Consider the following 19,077-nt stretch of genomic DNA (forward strand, 5'->3'; position numbering starts at 1 on the left):
TGCCGGGTCGCAAAGTAGGACTTCTTTGGCCCGATCGCATGCTTGATCGTCTTCACAAAGACGGGCCAGTTTGGGTATATCCCATCCGCCAAATAGTATCCCATGTTGTGCTGGTTGCCGTTGGCGACGAAACGCTGCTGCGGAGCAAAGTAGTCCTCATACAACCGAATATGTGCAGCAATGTGGTCCCGGGGTACATGCCGTCGGCGATGGATCGGCCGAGGCACGGCCGCCGCCGCCTGCTGCCGCCGCTGCTGCCTCTGACGGATCCGTCGATCAATCGCCTCTTGCACAGCGAGATCCAATCCATCATCACTATATCCATCATTATCACTAACGCCTCCGCCACTACCACCCGCACGACTACTCGCCATTATAGATAATTGAAAAAAAAGGTTAGAGAGAGAAACTTGTCAACACAAGTGGTGTGAATGAAATGATGTTGGAGGAGCCCTATTTATAGAGTTTTTTTAAAAATAAAAAATAAAAAATTTAAAATTCCGGACGTCCGACCTTCGCCACAGTGGCGGACGTCCGGTCGGACGTCGACGCGAGGGGCAAGCCCTTCGCGGGGCACTCGGGACGGGCGTGGGCGCCCTTCCCGCTCCCTATGGCGGACGTCCGGTCGGACGTCGCCGACGGGCGACCGGGAGAGGCGCTGGTGGAGATACCCTAATACACCAAAGTCAGATTTGGCTGCTTAATCAAATAGTATATACTCTTTTAATAGAAAAACGTTTTAGAGACATAATGTCTCCAAGCCATAATGTCATAATGAGGTTTAAATTGTAATCTTATACTATATTATATTTTTAATTAAATCTACACTTTTTTACATCTACCTTTTTGCCCCTACATCTTAAAAAAAGCATTTATGTGCATAATTATGATCTTAAATAAGGATATATATTATGGAATATATATAAATGTGGAAGATATGAATTAAAATGAAAATATATACCTAAAGAAGTTAGAATATTAGAGAAATGGGACCCACATTTTGTTACACACTTTTATAATTTTTTAAATGTAATTCACTTCAAATTTTTATAATCCGTTTATAATTCAAAAGAGAAAAGTATAAGAAAACTATTATCAATTTCAACTATTCTTTTGTTTGAAAATGAAAATATAATAAAATAAATATTTTTCAAAAAATCAAAATTCTAATGCATTAATAATTTTATAAAAGTACTAATTCTTTTGGTTATGTTCATTTTAGTCCATTCACTGTAATTAGTAGTATCATTTTTATTTATGGAAATTTGTTATTAATTATTTCTCTTACTCTCTCATACTTTATTCATTAAGTTTTGGAACATTACGTTGTATCTCGATGAAAAAATATAATCACAAGTTTTTCCGTTTATTTAATCGTAGTAATTTCATGGTATAAAGTTAATTCTGTAATAATAAAATTATTTATTATGAATGACTATTAAATGAGTAAGTTTTTAATCTACCATATAAAATAAATGGATGTGGATGACTACTAATAAGTCAAATTTTAAAAGTGATTTAATACTCATAAAATAATTAGATCAAAAGACTTAGATTATTTTGTTTGATAATAATACTAAGAAATTAATATATACGTAGATAATTATTTTTAAATTTTAGAATTTTAAGAATTATCTAATAACAAAATAATTAGTTGCTATTGATTACTATTAGATGAACAAATTCAATTGAAAAGTTAATCTTTATATTAGTGTTTGAATAAAATAAAATAAAAAATTTCATTTGAAGGTAAACCAATTCAAATCCTTTTATGTTATGCAAAATTAAAGAGGTTTATTAACAACTTAATTATAATTCTCCAAAGTTATTGAAAGTTAATAGTTAATAGTTAATGTGTTTTGATTGGACTTTCCTTTTATAATCAAACGGATATAACTTCCTTTATTTGAAATAAAGGTATATTAGTCCATATATAAATTATTTTTATGGCAAAAAAATATAGGGGTATTATGGCATGGAGACGTTATGTCTCTAAATTACTACTCATTTTAATATTGGGTGGGGCATTACTTTCAAATTCATCTCTTTATAGAAGATTTGAAGTTACATCATTAATATTATTTTAGAAATGGCATGTGCCGACCTGAATCCTAGCTTATTACAAGTACTATTCGCTGAAGAATAGTACTCCTTGGTATTCTATTATTTCCTTCACTGCTTCTTAGATAAGAGATTCGATATTACTAATTTAGAGCAAATTTATATGATGATATATAAGTTTCATGGTAATTGGAGTTTTTGGTATAACTGTAGTCAGAATCACCACCTTTCATTGAGTGTGATGAGTATTTAGATAATCAGCGGCAGTTACATAACGTTTTGCATTAATAGAGTCGTTTTTTATTTTGAGATAATCCACAGTAAAAGAGTCGTATCCATTTTTGAAAAAAATTAGCATATTTTTCTCTCTGCAATTATCTAACTACTTTATTTTCTATCATACGTTATTCTCTCTACGTGGTGATTGATAAAAAGAAATGTCTATATTACCTAGGAGGAACGGAGGGACGACATAGTGTAGTTATTTTGAAAATAAGCATGTGCCATGATCCTATCACCGCAGCATTTTTTTATTTAAATACTATTAAGAAATTCCAACATATTCATGTGCTTTTTAATTGAACTTACCCCAGTTTTTAAGAATGTGACTTATGCACTTGTTTTATCTGTAATTTGTCATAAACAAGTAAAAATGATAGTACTCCACTAGAAATAACCTAGCATTTGAATTTCAAGAGCCTGGACATTCATGAAATTTCAATTTTTTAACATAAATGGTTGAAGATCATGATATTGTTTTCTAATTTCTTTAATTTGTTTGAGTTTAAGGTCACTTTCTAGTCCAGGTATAATTTTAAATTTTAATACCATCTGCAACAACATGTGAATTAAATTCAAAGTCATAAAGCATAAACATCGAATTCAAAATTACTACTTCGTCCGTCCCACAAAAGATGTCACAATTGTGGAACGGTACGGGATTTTAGGAGGTTTTATTTTGTGTGTTAAATGAAGAGAGAGAAAATATTAGTATTATATTCATGTGAGTGAGAACTTTTTCCAAAAATGGAAATGTGACATCTTTTGTGGGACAAACTAAAAAGGAAAGTGTGACATCTTTTGTGGGACGGAGGGAGTACAGCTTAGAGGTTGGAACTAATGCATTCATAATTTCAAATTATATACTACTCCATAACTATATACAATAATTAATTACTTGATATCTATTGAGATTCATTTCGAAATTGCTAATCATATTGCAAATTGGGATGAATGATATCTCGACACAAGTTAACAATAAGTGCCAACAACTAAGGCTGAAAATTTTGAAGGAATTCGATTTTATCATACAAAATCAGATCAACATTAATATTCTTGACAATTATTGAAAACAAATGTTACATAGTTAAACGTACAGAACTTCAATACTACTGTATAAAACTTTGGCTGAACACTAAACTTGAGAGAGTGAAAATATACATCAATGATACATTTCATGAGCTATTGATATTTCTTATATCCAACTCCAAAAGATATTCTTGTGAGCCAATGTGAAATAATATGTTCTTGTATAGTTGTATTTCGTTATATTTTATTAATATGGAGTATTATTTTTTTAAGAAGATGAAAGATGATCGTGGAAGATAACAAGTCCTAGGGTTGGGTATTTAGTTGTCGGTTCTTTTTTTTCAAACTGAACTGTAAAATCAAAAGTTGTGAAAATAAAAATTGAACCGAACCAAATTAAATCTAAATTATAAAAATCGATCAGAACCGAAAAATAAATTGCACAGCTGTATCCAAAAAATACGAACCAAAATCCAAACTACAAAAGTCGATCCGAAAAACCAAAAATTGCACAATACAAATAAACTGGAAAAAAAAAAACAAAAAAAAATTATTTTTCTATAATTATCACAAAAATATAGTCTTATCAACTAATTAAAATATCCAAAAAAATTATAAATATAAAATCTAAATATTACTACATTTATTCATTTATAAAGCAATTTAAATAGAGTTTGTTTTTAGTTATAGTATATATATATTATACAATATAAGTAGGAGTATAATATTAAAAGGGAATTTGATTTTTTGTTTTTTTTCAGTTTTATATATACAAATAAAACCAAAAAGCTAAAATTTGTGTTTGGTTCGGATCGGATACTTGGCCATTTTGCCCACCCCACATTAGTCGATGAGAGAATCAAAACATCTTAGTGTGATTAGTGTGACAAGAATTACACATTAAAATCACATCACATAGATAAAATACTCATAAAATTTCAAAGTCTTACTCAAATCTAAGTTACACAATGTGTGCAAAGATTGGATAAACCAATTACATTTTAGAAAGATGCACAATCATATTTGCAATTACAAACTGATATGCGACCATTGGAAGCACAAAATCCTTCTCCCTTGAACTCAGCCTTGCAATTGTCTACACAATCTGTAAGGCTACAACCTCTGTTGTCAATTATTGTCGTGCATTTTTCCCCATTCACTTCAAAAATTGCACCAAACACAACTGCAAAAACAAATTTTAAAATTTTTCCAACGAAAAATACTATGTTCAAAATTCTAAAATAAAATATATCTATATACCTGATAAGAGAACGAAGAGAACTAGAGATAATTTAGCCATTCTACTTAATTCAACCTTTTTTTTGTATACTAGTAATATTATATTGCTCGCCTCAAATAATATGTTGTAATGGAGTGTCATTGTCTCATTTATATAGGGCTGTAGTTGAGCGATATCCAAAATAGGAAAAGATATCACCTTGTCGTCCCAATAAATTCCAATTACTCACTATTTTATTTCGTTTCCGTATATAGTAGCGCCAATTAAGGATGTTTTAATAATTTTGAACGAACACAAAAAGTCAGATTTGACTGCTTAATCAAATACTATGACTTTCATATTCATTTCTTTATAGAAGATTTGAAGTCTACATCATTATTTTTTTTGAAATGGCATTTGCCGACCTGATTCCTAGCTTATTACAAATATAGTAGTATCAATTATAGTATAACACTAATTAGGCAATCAATTTTTGTATAAATTATAACCCAGAGTCACATTTGACCGTGGCCCATGGTCTCAAGACAAATTTAAAAAATTCAGAGGTATTTTTTTATTTATTTTAATTATAAAATTTTAAATATTAGCAGTATTAAATTAGCTATTGAGAATTTGAAATTTTGTTATTATTGAAAAAAAGAGGTTTAGTTTCTTGTAAGTAGATAAACTTTTTTAACTAAGAAAATGAGTACCTACATAAGTTTTTAATATGGATCGAGTTTGATGTTATCCAAATCTCGCCAGCTAAGATTTAGTTATGTATAATCAATTTTAAATTAAAAGATATAGTTGAATAACTTTGGAGTCTTGGTAATGTTTTCCTAAGTGTTGTGTTTCATCGAAAGTGGTCAAAGTAAGAAGTAATTAAAGTATTCCTAATCCAGAATAGTTGAATAAAATAACGTATAGTTCCACACATTACTGTATAAACAAAAGCTTCACGTATTGTATCGTATCGTATATCTACTACTCCATTCATTCACTATCAATTATTTTGATAGTGGATGTTTTAAGAGAATTTTATTCATAGATAATTATCTACCATACCAAATATGCGCTAAGATTATGCATAATTAGATGTATAATACGCTCATGAAACTAATCAGAATTCTGTGATGTTGAATGGTTGGAGCATTACTAAACTTAAACAAATATTAATTTATGATACAAATAAAAAAAAAACGTTAGAAATCATTCGTATAATCATATTCAATTCATACTCTTAATTGATTATTATTAGCTTGATTTGGCATTTAAGATATGGACTATAGTATAGAGCCATTCACTAAATTTGAGTATATAATTGAAATTATCTTTGACTATGTATTTGAAAATGATGCATAATTAAATTATTAGATGCAAAATTAAGGTAATTTAATGCCACACTCTAATAGGCGGTTACATCATTTGGTCAAATTCCAAAAGAATACTATTTTACCACCAATTAGATATGAAATATTTGTTCAATAGTATATGAACTTTAGTAGTTAATTTTTTCACACAAAATTTTTATTTATAGTATAACAAAATTTATTAATCAGTAATTATAAACAACATTATGTTGCTTTCCTATTATAAAATTAATTAAGTGGAACCATGTTTCAATATTTAACATTTTTACTCACATTCTTTTATACACTTTAAATTCTGCATGAGTCAAAACATGATAGTATTAAATTTTAAAATCCATATCAAATCAAAATGAGACATTAAATAGCATGTCACAAAATATTATTCATGCTGAAATCATAACAAGATGACAAAGAACTACCTAGTGGTATTACTTATTTTCGGGTAAGCACCACAAACAGTTGATTAGAAATATGATGTAGAGCCTTGAAGCAGTCTGCGATCCGTGGAGTCATCGGCACAACGTTGTCGAACATTTGATCGGCCACGGAAGCTCCAAAATGAGCCACGAAAACTCCCTCCATGGCCGATCTCATGTGAGTCAACACATTCGCAGCATCAAGCGGTCCCGCCACCTTCGACTTAGGGTTCGTCAGCTCCATTCTCTCAATCCTAAAACTCCCATTCATTTCTATCACTTCCCTCATCTCCCCTAGCCTCGGGATATGGATCGGCAAGTTGAACTCCTCTATCCTTCTCTTCTCCACAACCCCCTGCATATATAAAACAAAATGAAAATAGTTTATATTTTTAAAGCAAACAAGTTTCCTAAAATAAAAAGTTTTTAATTTAAATAGCAAATTAAAATGAAAATAGTTTCTCTGTGTAAAGAGAACGAGTTTCCTAAAATAGAAAGTTTTTCATTTTAAAGAACAGACGAAAATAGTTTTTATTTTTAAAGAACAGACCTTCTCAGCTAAGTCTGTGAGACTGTAGCCGTAGAAATCGAAAAGGGCGCTGAGCTCGGTCTGGGACAAGCCGTCAGGAGTTGCCGGCATGACAAGGAACATAATCCCACCGCTCACAATCTCCTCGGCTCTGGCGGCCAAGAAGCATCCTAAATCGGCCGCAAATTGGGCCGAGTAGGCTGTGGCCACGGGCTCTGGGGCGCCAGAGCCGTGGATCCCGGCCTCGTTGTTGACCCCCTGAGGGGGCTTGGAGAGCCAGTGGAGGGACTGGGAGGAGTAGGCGATGGTGAGGGAGTTGCGGGGGAAGAGGCGGCCGTAGAAGGAGCCTCCCACGGCTGCTGCGTGGTAGGGCCGCTCCGGCGGGAGGGAGGTTAGGAGGGTGTTGAAGTCGTTGCTCGAGTGATCGTTGAAGAATACTTGGAATTCGAGGTTTTTGGTTTGGAGAGGTTGGATTAGATTTTGAACTGCGAGGAATGTGTTTGGACCGATGGAGCAACCGAAATCGGCTATGGCGATTGATGGCGCCACTTTGTCTGTGTCTAGATACTTGATCACTGATTCTTGGATCATTTCCTTCACTGTGTCGGATGCTAGTTTCTGTCCCAATTCATATTCATTAATAAAAGTGGAATGTGATTAATTACATGTACATATTGAAGTGTAAATGGTCGATTTTATCCCATTATTTGGGGCGTTATTTAGAAAATGTCTGTCCATTTGGGTAATTTTATTTGCTACCCATCGTTTCACTTAAAATATCATGCAAAAATATGTGGTGACGTGAAAGCCGAAATTACACATTGATTGAGTAATCGATATGTAATTTTGGTTAATCGACGTGTAATTTCGATTGTCGAATCAATATTCTGATTGCCAATTTTTGGCGGACATTTTGTTCGCTAAAATGATACGATGTGTATTAAATGGTGATTACTTAAATGGTGTGATATTTTTGGGTGAACACCTCAAACAACATGACAAAATTGATCATTTACTACGTATTAAATCTGGGATGGATTATGGATAGTGTTAGTACCTGATAGAGGGAATTTTTGGAGTAACTGTGAGAATCATCACCACTCTTCATTGGGAAAGATTCACCCATTGTGTTGCTTCTCTCCCTACTTTGAGATTCTTTTCGAAATGTAAAATTATGTTATTTTGAGAGTATGGGGTCATGTATATATACATATTTGGGTGGCTCAACTTTCTTATTTTTCCCCTTTTTATATTGGACTTTATTATATTCAGTATTATTGAGTTATTGACTTCTTCCAGAACCGGAGGGAACAGACAATCGGATTTCATTAACTACCTACACCTCATTATATTGACCAACAAAAGCAATGCCATTTTAAGTACTAGTTGAAGTATGATTTTAATATAGGTAGACAACTAATAAAGGAAAATATGACAATTGTTTAATGTTTTAAACAAGTGGATTCAGAAATGTAGTCTAGAAGTTGACTTTTGCACGGCGGCGGATATAGTGAGGGTGGTATGGGGCGGCGGTCAACAAATGTATGTCCCAATTCTTTATGGAGAGTTTACGAAATTATTTGACTTTATAAAAGAAAGTGAGATAAAAATTAGTGGAATAAGAATCTTACTCTTATTTTATATTTTGTCTATAATAAAGTGTAAGTGGAATATGAGGCACACTTACTAAAATAATAAAAATGAAGTGGGATATTTAATGAATGACCAAAAAAAAAATGAGACATTTAATGATAGACGAGAAAGTAATAAATTGGACATTTTGGATTTACGCATGACCAAGGGATAAAACATTTGATCTCGAGAGGATATCTTACTAATGAAAAGATGCAATAAAAATGAATTAGTCCTAACCCGGGGATTGGATTAAACCACCATTTATTTGGATGCAAATTATATTTTTAACAGCCTTCTAACGATATGAAATTTTGTCACGACAAATTACTTTGATAAAAAAAAATCACGAAACTGCAATTTTTCGCAATAATTTTGGGCGAAATCGATGCAGATGTTTTATCAAATATGGATAATTTTTTTGTGGATCAAAACAATGTTATCTACTTATGTTAAAAACGACGTTAATTCCTTAAAATAAGTGTTTTTGCCTTTTATCTTTGTTTTCTAATCCACCAATCTCATTGATATTTTTGGTCTTGTGATATTTTTTTTTTATTTTTATTTTTGGGGGGTTTGATAATTTTATTCAATTTCAACTTTTCAGACTGATTCGAATTGATTTCAATAATTTGAATTTGGGATTTTCGATTAATTTGCTTCAATTCACTTTTTATTTTTATGAAAATTCATCTTTCTACTCAATTTAGTTTACATAAAATAAAAACAAATTGAAAAACAAATGATCACCCCTTATTTCAAATATCATTAATTATCTACAGCAACTCATAACACGTGCACCACTGCAGCGTTATCATTCTTGCAAAACGTTGAAATCCCAACCCCAAGAGTGTTCAATCAGGCCATCTGAGTACACAGTGGTCCACTAAGGAGAACCATTGTCCTGCCAGAAGGACACCTCCCAAGGTATGTCTAAGAAATGTTACAACTACAAAACAGTAGTGTGAATCTTGACCATTCATGCAAATTTGTTCCTCTGGAACCACATCATATGCGTCGTAGTGGGAATCGATCCTTGGTCATTCTTCCCACACAATAGTAATAGAAATCGATCCTTGGCCTAAGAAATATTACAACTACACAATAGTAATGGGAATCGATCATTGGTCTATCTGCGCCGCCCATTTTAATAGCATAGGAAAGACAAATAAGAATGAAAATGTCATTACATTTTTAATTTACTTTTATGCGGCAGCCAGTTATGTCTCTATAATCATATTTACTTTTCTCTATGAGTAGAAGAATAATACAGCCAAGAAAATAATAATAATAATAATAATAATAATAATAATAATAATAATAATAATAATAATAATAATAATAATAAAAAACAACTATTTTCCATAACTAGTGAATACTAATTCTGATATTATATATTACATAAATGGTAGTAATATACAGATTGAAAAGTTTGTAACATCAAATAATAAACTCAAAAGCTAATTAAAATTGGTGATTTAATTGATAATACAAGCCATGAGTTTGAGATAGGAAGCAAGAAAAGAGATAGAAGATAGAAGCAAGAAAGAGCTGAGTAGCATCATCCCTACGATCGATAACTAGATTCGATGAATTCCCACATATGTTGATGCTTTTCTCAAACATTTTCTCAACAACATAATCTCCAAAGCATTCCAGCTCTCAAATGCATTATCAACTCAGCACATCAGTGTTAGCTCCATTTTCTCAATGGTGAAACACCCATTTTAATTTCTCTATCATTTTAGCTTTGTCGACAACTCCCTTGATAGTTAAGTCCGGGATAACTGCAAGTGGGAGGGTCGCAGGGAGGAGGAGAAGCTATCACTCCTCCTCTCACTACTTCTACCGCTCTGCCGGCTCGGAAACCTTTAAAATCTTTTTTGAATTGATCCGACTAGGTTAATGTTAATAAAATATGTGATCTATTTTTATATTTTAATTTTATAATTAAATACAGTCTGTATGATCACCTCATCGGGTGTTGAAATCGTTACCGGAATGGTCGTTGAAGAGGTTTCGGAAGGCCATTTCTTCTGCACCGGCTGCCACATCATCTCTTATTTTGCTGGAAAATGGAAAATAGACAAGTGGGATGTATAGTTGCAAAATTTTCATTTTGTGGTTTAATTTTCATATTGTAAAAAGTGTTGGACGGGCCAGAATTTGATCATATTTCATGATATTTTTGACAATTTGCCCCTAATAAATTGATTCTGTTGTGACAAATTCGATTTATTAAGTTACCAAATACAGTGAAACTCCGATTGACAAATACAAAATGATGCCACATTATTACTCCTTACTCATGAGGAAATTAAACTTGAAAATAGAAGCAATCCCAATGAATCATTTGCGCTTCAACACAAGAAAGAGCTGAGCATGATCATGCACACTCTCCAACCTCTTAGCAATTTCATCAGTTTTGGTAAACATTTTGCTGAAAACTTTGTCCACCACTGAATTCCCAAAGCAAGCGATGAAAACACCTTCTAGTGCAGCCCTCAACGGCACAATCAAGCTACCCACCTCAATCTCTCTAGTCTCAAACGGATACAGCAACTCCATCTTCACAACGCTAAAGCACCCGTTCCTCTCTATCACCCTCCTCACCTCCCCCTCTCTCGGATCGTAGAGAGGCAAGTTCAACTCATCTATCTTCTTCTTCTCAACCACTCCCTATATAAAAAAACCACATTATTGTTCAGTTATATATATCATCTCAACTAGGTTATATATAACAATGTTGATGGAATAAAAATAAGCAGTTAGTTAGTTAAGTGACCTCATTAGCCAGCTCCATTAGACAATGTCCAAGATAACTATAGAGGACACTCGTGAGAATCTCCGAATGGGGGATTCCGTCAGGAGCAGCCGCGAATACCAGAATCATGAGTCCTCCGCTCACAACCTCCTCTCCTCTCGCACTCACAAAATCTCCTAAATCCTTTTCATACTGATCAGAGTAGGCCTTGAGCACGGCCTCAGGCGCATCCGAGCAGTGGATCCTGCCCTCGTTAGGCGCCCCCTGAGGCTGCTTGGAGAGCCACTGGACAGCGAAGGAGGAGTGCGCCACGCTGATGGAACTGCAAGGGAATAGGCGGCCGTGGAAGGAGCCCGGCACCCCAGCTGCGTGGTACTGCCTCTCCGGTGGGAGGGAGGCGAAGAGGGTGTTGAAATCGTTGCCGGAGTGGTCGTTGAAGAATACTTGGAATTCTAGGGTTTTGTCAGGATGCTTCTTTTGCACTGCTTTCATTAGGTTTTCAACTGTGAAGAATGTGTTTGGACCCACTGAGCAACCTAAATCTGCTATTGCAACTGTCTTTGAGGTTTTTGTATCTAGATTTTCGATGATGACTTGTTGGATCCTTTCTTTCACTGAATCCGACCCTAGTTTCTGCCGATACAAGGAAATAGTCAATGAGACTTTTACTAAAAAAGGAAATGACTCGAACGTATTAAAATGGCAAAACGACTCCACTATTCTTAAATCATTTAAGTGTTTTATTTTCTGCATTCCAAATTGTATTTTCCATCAATAATCTAACAAGATCTAGTTAGTGTGTTACCTGATATTGGGAATTTTGGGTGTAACTGTAAGCACCATCTCCACCATTCATTGGAAAAGCTTCACTCATATTGCTTTAATTGAGGATTTCTAAAAAGAGTTTAGTGTGAGATAATATGATGCAGTGAATATTCATCTCCTATATATAGGAGTATTTTAGAGACCAAATTATAAAGTACTACTAATTTAAAATTCCCAGTCTCATTTGGGTGTCTCGTCAAGTACATATTTGCAATATTTCTCCAATATTTGTAACATTTGTCAGATTACTTAGAGTTATTTATATTTTAGCTTAGACTTTGGAATTTATAACATGCATGAAATTTCTTCCATTGATGTTTATTTACCTTTCTCGTAAATCTACATTTCAACTTTGTTACCCTTATTTGACTTTAATTCTACAGTGAGTCTATACATTAATTTTTTATTCTCATATATTTTGAAAGTAGATTAGATATCGACGATAAAGCGGCAGTGTCCGGGATAAGGATGACTGATAGTTGAATAATTTCCCATTTTGATAAGGAAAAAACAAAGAATTGAATTTCGAATGTTTGAATGGGGTTGCATACGTATAACAAAGAATATAAACTCACCTTTGAAGGAGAAGTATAGTTAAGTCATAAATGTTGTTTTATATAATTTCATTAGTTTTGGTTGCGTACTTATATTGAGTTTCTTCCCTCAACCGGCATTTGGAGGTTTTATTTAGTTTATGTTAAATGGTGAAAGAAAAATATAATTGAATTTATAGTAATACTGAATAGAGAAAATAAGTGGTCAGATATATTAATTATGATTTATTTTTGTCCATTTTAAAAAAAATTATATAGTTAGTGGAACATATCAAAAGAGGAAATATAATTGAATATATTAATAATGATTTACTATATTCTAAAATGGATTATGATATATTTGTTGGAATATGCCAAGAAAGAAAATGATGCAACTTCATTGAGGTGGAGGGAGTAATAATACATATCACTAACTATTAGATTTATTATTTTAACATTTTAACAAAATATCTCACTCCAGAGGTAATTGCATAAACGTACCTAATGTTTAAATTTTAAAAAGTTAAAATAAATGAACAATAACTGCATGAGATGTTGAACTTATTCTTTAGGCAATTTCGTTCAAATTTCTTTTGCTAAGGCGTTTTTAATCTAAATTGAAACATTCAATACCTTTGCATCTGCCTTAAGACCATATCATTTTCATTAATACAATGAAACAAAATCTTATATTTACCCATACTTAATCATTGTATTGTTGCATCTACAGATGGTAAGATACTTTAATAAAGCACAAAAATTTACAAATAAATTCCTACAAAACAGAATGATGCTTCTACTAATTCATTTGATTTAGATACCATCTAATGCATCTTGACCCATTGGAACATTTAACATGTTCTTGTGAATACTACGTTAGCAGTGGGAGAAATCATTGTGGATTGATGATGTCTCAATGTCTCAAAACGGCTGCCATTGATGCAAACTTTTAACAGATTAATCTTGTTCCAGCTGAGTGAAATCTTCGATCACACCAGCTGTGGCACGTTGTGCATTAAGTGATCGCATTTCATCAATTTCCATTAGTAAAAAGGGGTCGCAATCCACTCTGTCTGCGACCAATTTTTTCGGGCAACCTGAAAGGAAAACATCATCAAGCTCACACACTATCCAATAGCTATACTCATAACAGGGTAAATTTCATCAAGAAGAGGTGGCAAATATACCTGTCACCGGGCAACGGATCTGTGCGGTTCTCGTCCTTAAATGTTGCATGATAGCCCTCTTCTCGTATATGTGCTTGCAATCCATGCTATGGAAATTGCAAAATATACAGGAAAAGAATCAGTATGGATGCTCAAAGACAATATCCAGTTTGTGCTGAATGAACTTTCTTATTAGAAAAGGTAACCATTAAGAAAATAGGTTTATAACATTTTGAGAAGAGAGAAACAAAGGCTTGCAACATTTGTCTCATCAAGAATATCAAAAGTTATGCGGGAATAATATTTGAGAGAGAATTCTAGAGCCAACTTGACTAACGGAGAAGCATCATTAAGCAGAAGCACATACTTTACAGAGTAAATGCTGAAAGCATCTTGTAGTCAAATGGAGAAATGAAGTGATCAAACGATTAATAGTACCTTCTAACAGGTTCCGTTAGTTCAATGATAGGTTTTCCAGTCAGTGGACAGGTGGCGTTTAGAATAGTGCACTCCGTGCTGGTCATTATTATGTCCTCTTGCTCTTCACCTGGCATGGGTTGTCCTTCGTGATGAACTTTCTGCAGAAAACAACAAAACCCAACCAAATGGAACGTGTATTAAATCTAAGTTGAAATATCTTGGCAAATCCAAGCATGTTTCAGAGGCAAGATTGTTGATTCAGTGAGTGCAAAAGTATAGCTATAATCACAAAAGCATGTATACAAACACATCCACAAAAGCATGATTTTGAAGCAAATGCTTAATTTCAATGCCGATACTACAATTAGTGAGGGTAGATATTCAGGTCATGTAAACATACCCAGATACCCAAATTTTTAGTAATTGAAGTATTTAAATTGAATAATGGATTGGTGGGAATAATGGAATGGTGGGACCCTTGAGCATGCTATTGCGAAAGAGCACGACTGGGTGTTGTGCTCTTGCAGAAGAGTAAGGAGTAAAATATCCATGGAAGTGGGTCCGGACCCACTTCCATGGATGGGGATGCTCCAACAAATATGAGCGACTTGAATGTGAAACACATAAATAACTATGTTATCATAAATAAATAAAACAAAAACATAGTACTCCCTCCGTCCCATTAAATGAAATGGAGCGGGCTTGGGCTGGGCCGAGTGTGTTAATCGGGCTCCAATTGGGCCTCTTTACAAACCCAGGACCGGACAGGCCCAGGCTCATTCGAAGCCCGGCCCAGGCCCAGGACCGGCAGAATCTCATATATGTCCTATAGGAAAGTGATCAATTGCAAACTAATTAGCAATCCCAAACTAAGACTAAATCTTAGCCATTAAATTAGAAGATCTAGTGGTTGAAATAATGCCACATGAATTAGATTTTTAATTGAGAAAAGTAATAAATAAAATTAGAGGGTATTAATATCAATTCCCTCTTATTAAAATCATCTTAAAACTTTAAATTTACGTAACTCTCTCGATTTATATTATTTATTCGCAAAAAATATATCAAATTAAAGATAATTTTATAAGGATTCCAACGAGATCTCAATTGCATATGTTCCGACGACGTTCGGATGATGAAATTTGATATTTTTTATTTTAGTTTTCGTAAATGTTGGTAATCAGATTTTTATCAACAAATACATAAAAAAAATCTCAATAAAACCATGTAAAAGTATCAATAAATATGTGTTGATATTTTCTTGTACTAGTATTGATATTCTTATATCATATTGTTGATATTTGTAATACAATATGTTGATATAAAAAAACATTTACGAAAATTATTATATGATGACATAATGACGATATTACCCTTTTGTTGAGATTTTGTTTACTATTTATTGAGATTCGTAAGATTTAATCTCATCCACTCATTTTAACACCCTCTTCTGCTCCCTCCCACCGGAGAGGCACTACCACGCTGCTGCGATGCCACGGCCGCCTCTTCCCCCGCAGCTCCATCACCGTGGCGCATTCTTCATACGCACTCCAGTGGCTCTCCCAGCAGCCTCAAGGGGTGCCTAACGAGGGCAGAGTCCACTACCACGGCGCGGGCCAAGATGTGGTCAAGGCCTACTCGGATCAATACGAAAAGGATTTGTCATGTTTTATTAGCGCGAGAGCTGAGGAGATTGTGAAAGGAGGAGTTTTGGTTCTGGTCGTGCCGAGAATCCCTGACGGGATCTCCCCTTCCGACCACCCTACTGCTGTTATGTTCAGTTACTTTGCATAATTATAGAATTTAATTTAATGATTTGTATAATTATGGATATTAGTTGATAATTGATTTACACAAATTGTTAATCGTTAATTGATTTTATTTGCATTTGAATTCCACCATTTACAGTAACAAATTTGAATTCCATGATTACATTTCATTTGCATTAGTTGTAGATTTTAATTATTAATTGATTTGCATAATTATGGATATTAATGGTTAATTGATTTGTCTAAATTAAAAATAGTTTCATAATTATATATATTGTATATGATAGATTCTTGATTTTGTGGAATTATAAAGAGTAACATTTTTGTGTGTACAATGTACATATTACATGCGTGTGGTGTATACACATTTTTGTAAATTTTGTAAATGAAATTATATATATGTCATTCCTTTTATTTTTACATATAGTGCCAATCTCTTTTGGTTAGAATTTTTTTTACGTTGGCCCGGCCCGACCCAGTCCTGCCCACTTATCAACTGGGCCCGGGCCCGGACTGGGCTCATTCTGTATTCCAAAACCCAGGCCCAGCCTGGCCCGTCACAGACATGGGTCTGGGCCGGCCTGGGCTTAAATATCGCCGGGCTTCATCGGGCCCGGTCCGGACTGGGCCGGCCGGGCCCACTTGACATCTCTAATTGAAACCCTGATAAGTGTGATAAAGTAGAATGGAACCCTGATAAGCGGTTGAAGAAAGGGCGTCCGTCCGTCCGTGCAGTTGAGCAGGCCTCGTCCGTCCGTGCTAGCGGCGCGCCGGCACGGCGCTGCTCTTAGCTAAGAGCACGTCCGTGCCGCTGAGCAGCCTTACGTGGCGTGTTCTTATTGGCCAACGGCATAGCCGTTGGCATATTCAAAAAAAAATTTATTTAAAAAAATTTGAAATTTATTTAAAATAAATATTTTTCCACTTCCCAAAAAATTATATTCGTTTTCTACCAAATTTTAATTTATTTTTCAATTTGTTTTCCCCAAAATTCATATTTTAATCTATAAATACCCCCACTTCAACACAAAAAAAATCACATTTCATCTATTCTATCATCTACATTCTCTCATCTTTTTTCTCATATTCACTCATCTAAATTCCCACCACACTACACAATGTACGACTCCGGCGATCACCCCTCCGGCAATCGCGGCTGGAACCATGATTGGTTCGACTTCGATGAGTCAATCCCTAGTCCGGAAACGCAATTTACGGCCCCTCCTCGAACCCAAGGTTTGCAATTTTTGGGTGGCTACCGTCCTTACCCGGTGGACGACCAAAATGCCTCCGGGTTCGGGTGGGCACCCGAACCCGGATCGGGAGGGAGCAGCAACTCTTCTCCTACTCCTACTTCTATTCCTACTCCTACTTGTGGCACCCGCACCCCGTACACTCCGGATGAGATGATGGCAATGTTCAAAGCCTACTTGGTAGTCTCCGAAGATCCGGACGTTGAAACTAACCAAACCGGGGATACGTATTGGTGACGCATCACTCGTCTTTACAATGAAACCCGGCCGGGGGGAACCATCTATCGCAATGATAGTACGGTGCGCAATTGCATCTACAGATGCAACGAGGCAATCGACAAGTTCCAGGGGTACTTCCAACAGGAAGAGCAGGCGGCGGGGAGCGGCAAGAGCGAGCTCGACATCATTAGTGCCGCCTTGGCGACCTACCAAAGGTTGGAGTTCAAAGCGTTCAAGTACCTCGCTTGTTGGCAGGAGGGGCATCTTCATCCGAAGTATAGGGGCGGCGTAGTAGCATCCTCCTCCAACTCCTCTAGCAAACGGTCGAGGTTGGTAGCCCTATCCGACGGCGCCTCCGATGATGTGGCTACCCAGCTTGCCGGAACTATCTTGGGTAGCCCCGACGCTGGCCCGAGCAGTTCCCGCCGTCCGCAAGAAAGGAAGAAGGCGACGGCCACCCGCCGTCGCGCCCCGACTCCATCCGCCCCCACCCCCGCTCCCGCTCCTGCTCCCTTTGTGCCTCCTCCACCCCCGAACAACACGTTGTGGACCCTCCTGGCTCAACTTTATTTGAACGATACATCTAAGATGACTCTGGAGCAACTTGCAACACATGAGCAAATGATCCGGGGTCTCAAGAGGCAATTGGGGATAGAGGATTAGTCTTCCACGTGTGTAATTTTTAATTTGTAGGATTTTAATTATGTATTTTTTTATTTTCTCGGATTTTAATTATGTATTTTTATTTTTTAAGATTTTATTTATGTACGTAATTTTTATTTTTTAGGATTTTAATTATGTAGAAATGTTTTTAGTAATTGAAGTATTTAAATTGAATAATAGAATGGTGGGACCCTTGAGGTTGTCCTTAGCTAATAGCACGGATGTGGGTGTTGTGCTCTTAGCTAAGGGCAAGGAGTAAAAGTGGGTCCGGGCCTACTTCCGTGCTCTTAACTAAGAGCACAGATGGGAATGTTCTAAAGTAGAGTGAAAATTGCTATTGCACATTTTATTGAGGAGCGAGAAGATAGATTTATTTTCATATGCTCCCTCCGTCCTTTAAATATTATTACACTTTGATCTGATACGAATTTTAAAATATGAAATTAAAAGTGAGTTGAAAACGTCAGTAGAGTGAGTTCAACTTTTATAGTACTTCATTACTAACCTCTGATTCTTAATTACTCATCATATGAAAGATATATCATAATCTTACCGTTTAGATATTGTCAAAGTAAAGAGAAGTGCAGAAATGGGGTAAACTTCTCCGATGAAAGTTTGGTTGAATTCCTAAAGCCTGTAGTACTAAAGTTACAGAGTTTTATTTATTATCAATTGTTCCATCCATATAAAAATACTCTTTTTCAGTTATGCTACAGAGTTTTATTTATTATCAATTGTTCCATCCATATAAAAATACTCTTTTTCAGTTATGCTCCAACCATTCAACGTCACAAAATTCTGCATGTTGGCACATATTTAATAGGATAAATAACTCATCTAAACGATAAATAACTCATCTTTAGATGAAATTCTATCACTTTTTTTCTTTCTTCCATTTTACTAATTTTACACTCTTAGAACATCCAC

The 19,077-nt window shown here is 35.0% G+C and overlaps 2 protein-coding genes and 1 pseudogene across 2 annotated transcripts; all 3 read right to left on the bottom strand.

Moving 5' to 3' along the window:
• Nucleotides 1–6,315: 6,315 nt before the first annotated feature.
• LOC125214574 (loganic acid O-methyltransferase pseudogene) lies at nt 6,316–8,032 on the bottom strand (annotated as a pseudogene).
• A 2,767-nt stretch (nt 8,033–10,799) lies between these two features.
• Nucleotides 10,800–12,176, bottom strand: LOC125198444 (putative S-adenosylmethionine-dependent methyltransferase At5g38780). Its single transcript, XM_089063534.1, has 3 exons — nt 12,108–12,176; nt 11,324–11,935; nt 10,800–11,217 (listed from the first exon to the last, which is right to left on the bottom strand). Exons 1-3 carry the CDS (start codon nt 12,174–12,176, stop codon nt 10,888–10,890), a joined length of 1,011 nt encoding a protein of 336 aa, XP_088919660.1. The 3' UTR covers nt 10,800–10,887.
• A 1,159-nt stretch (nt 12,177–13,335) lies between these two features.
• LOC148932240 (E3 SUMO-protein ligase MMS21-like) lies at nt 13,336–14,487 on the bottom strand. Its single transcript, XM_089066202.1, has 3 exons — nt 14,265–14,487; nt 13,848–13,933; nt 13,336–13,757 (listed from the first exon to the last, which is right to left on the bottom strand). Exons 1-3 carry the CDS (start codon nt 14,378–14,380, stop codon nt 13,618–13,620), a joined length of 342 nt encoding a protein of 113 aa, XP_088922328.1. The 5' UTR covers nt 14,381–14,487; the 3' UTR covers nt 13,336–13,617.
• Nucleotides 14,488–19,077: the final 4,590 nt, after the last annotated feature.

Source organism: Salvia hispanica, chromosome 2 (assembly GCF_029641045.1).
Source record: "Salvia hispanica isolate PSC_SH4W2 chromosome 2, Shi_PSC_v1, whole genome shotgun sequence".
NCBI lineage: Eukaryota > Viridiplantae > Streptophyta > Magnoliopsida > Lamiales > Lamiaceae > Salvia > Salvia hispanica.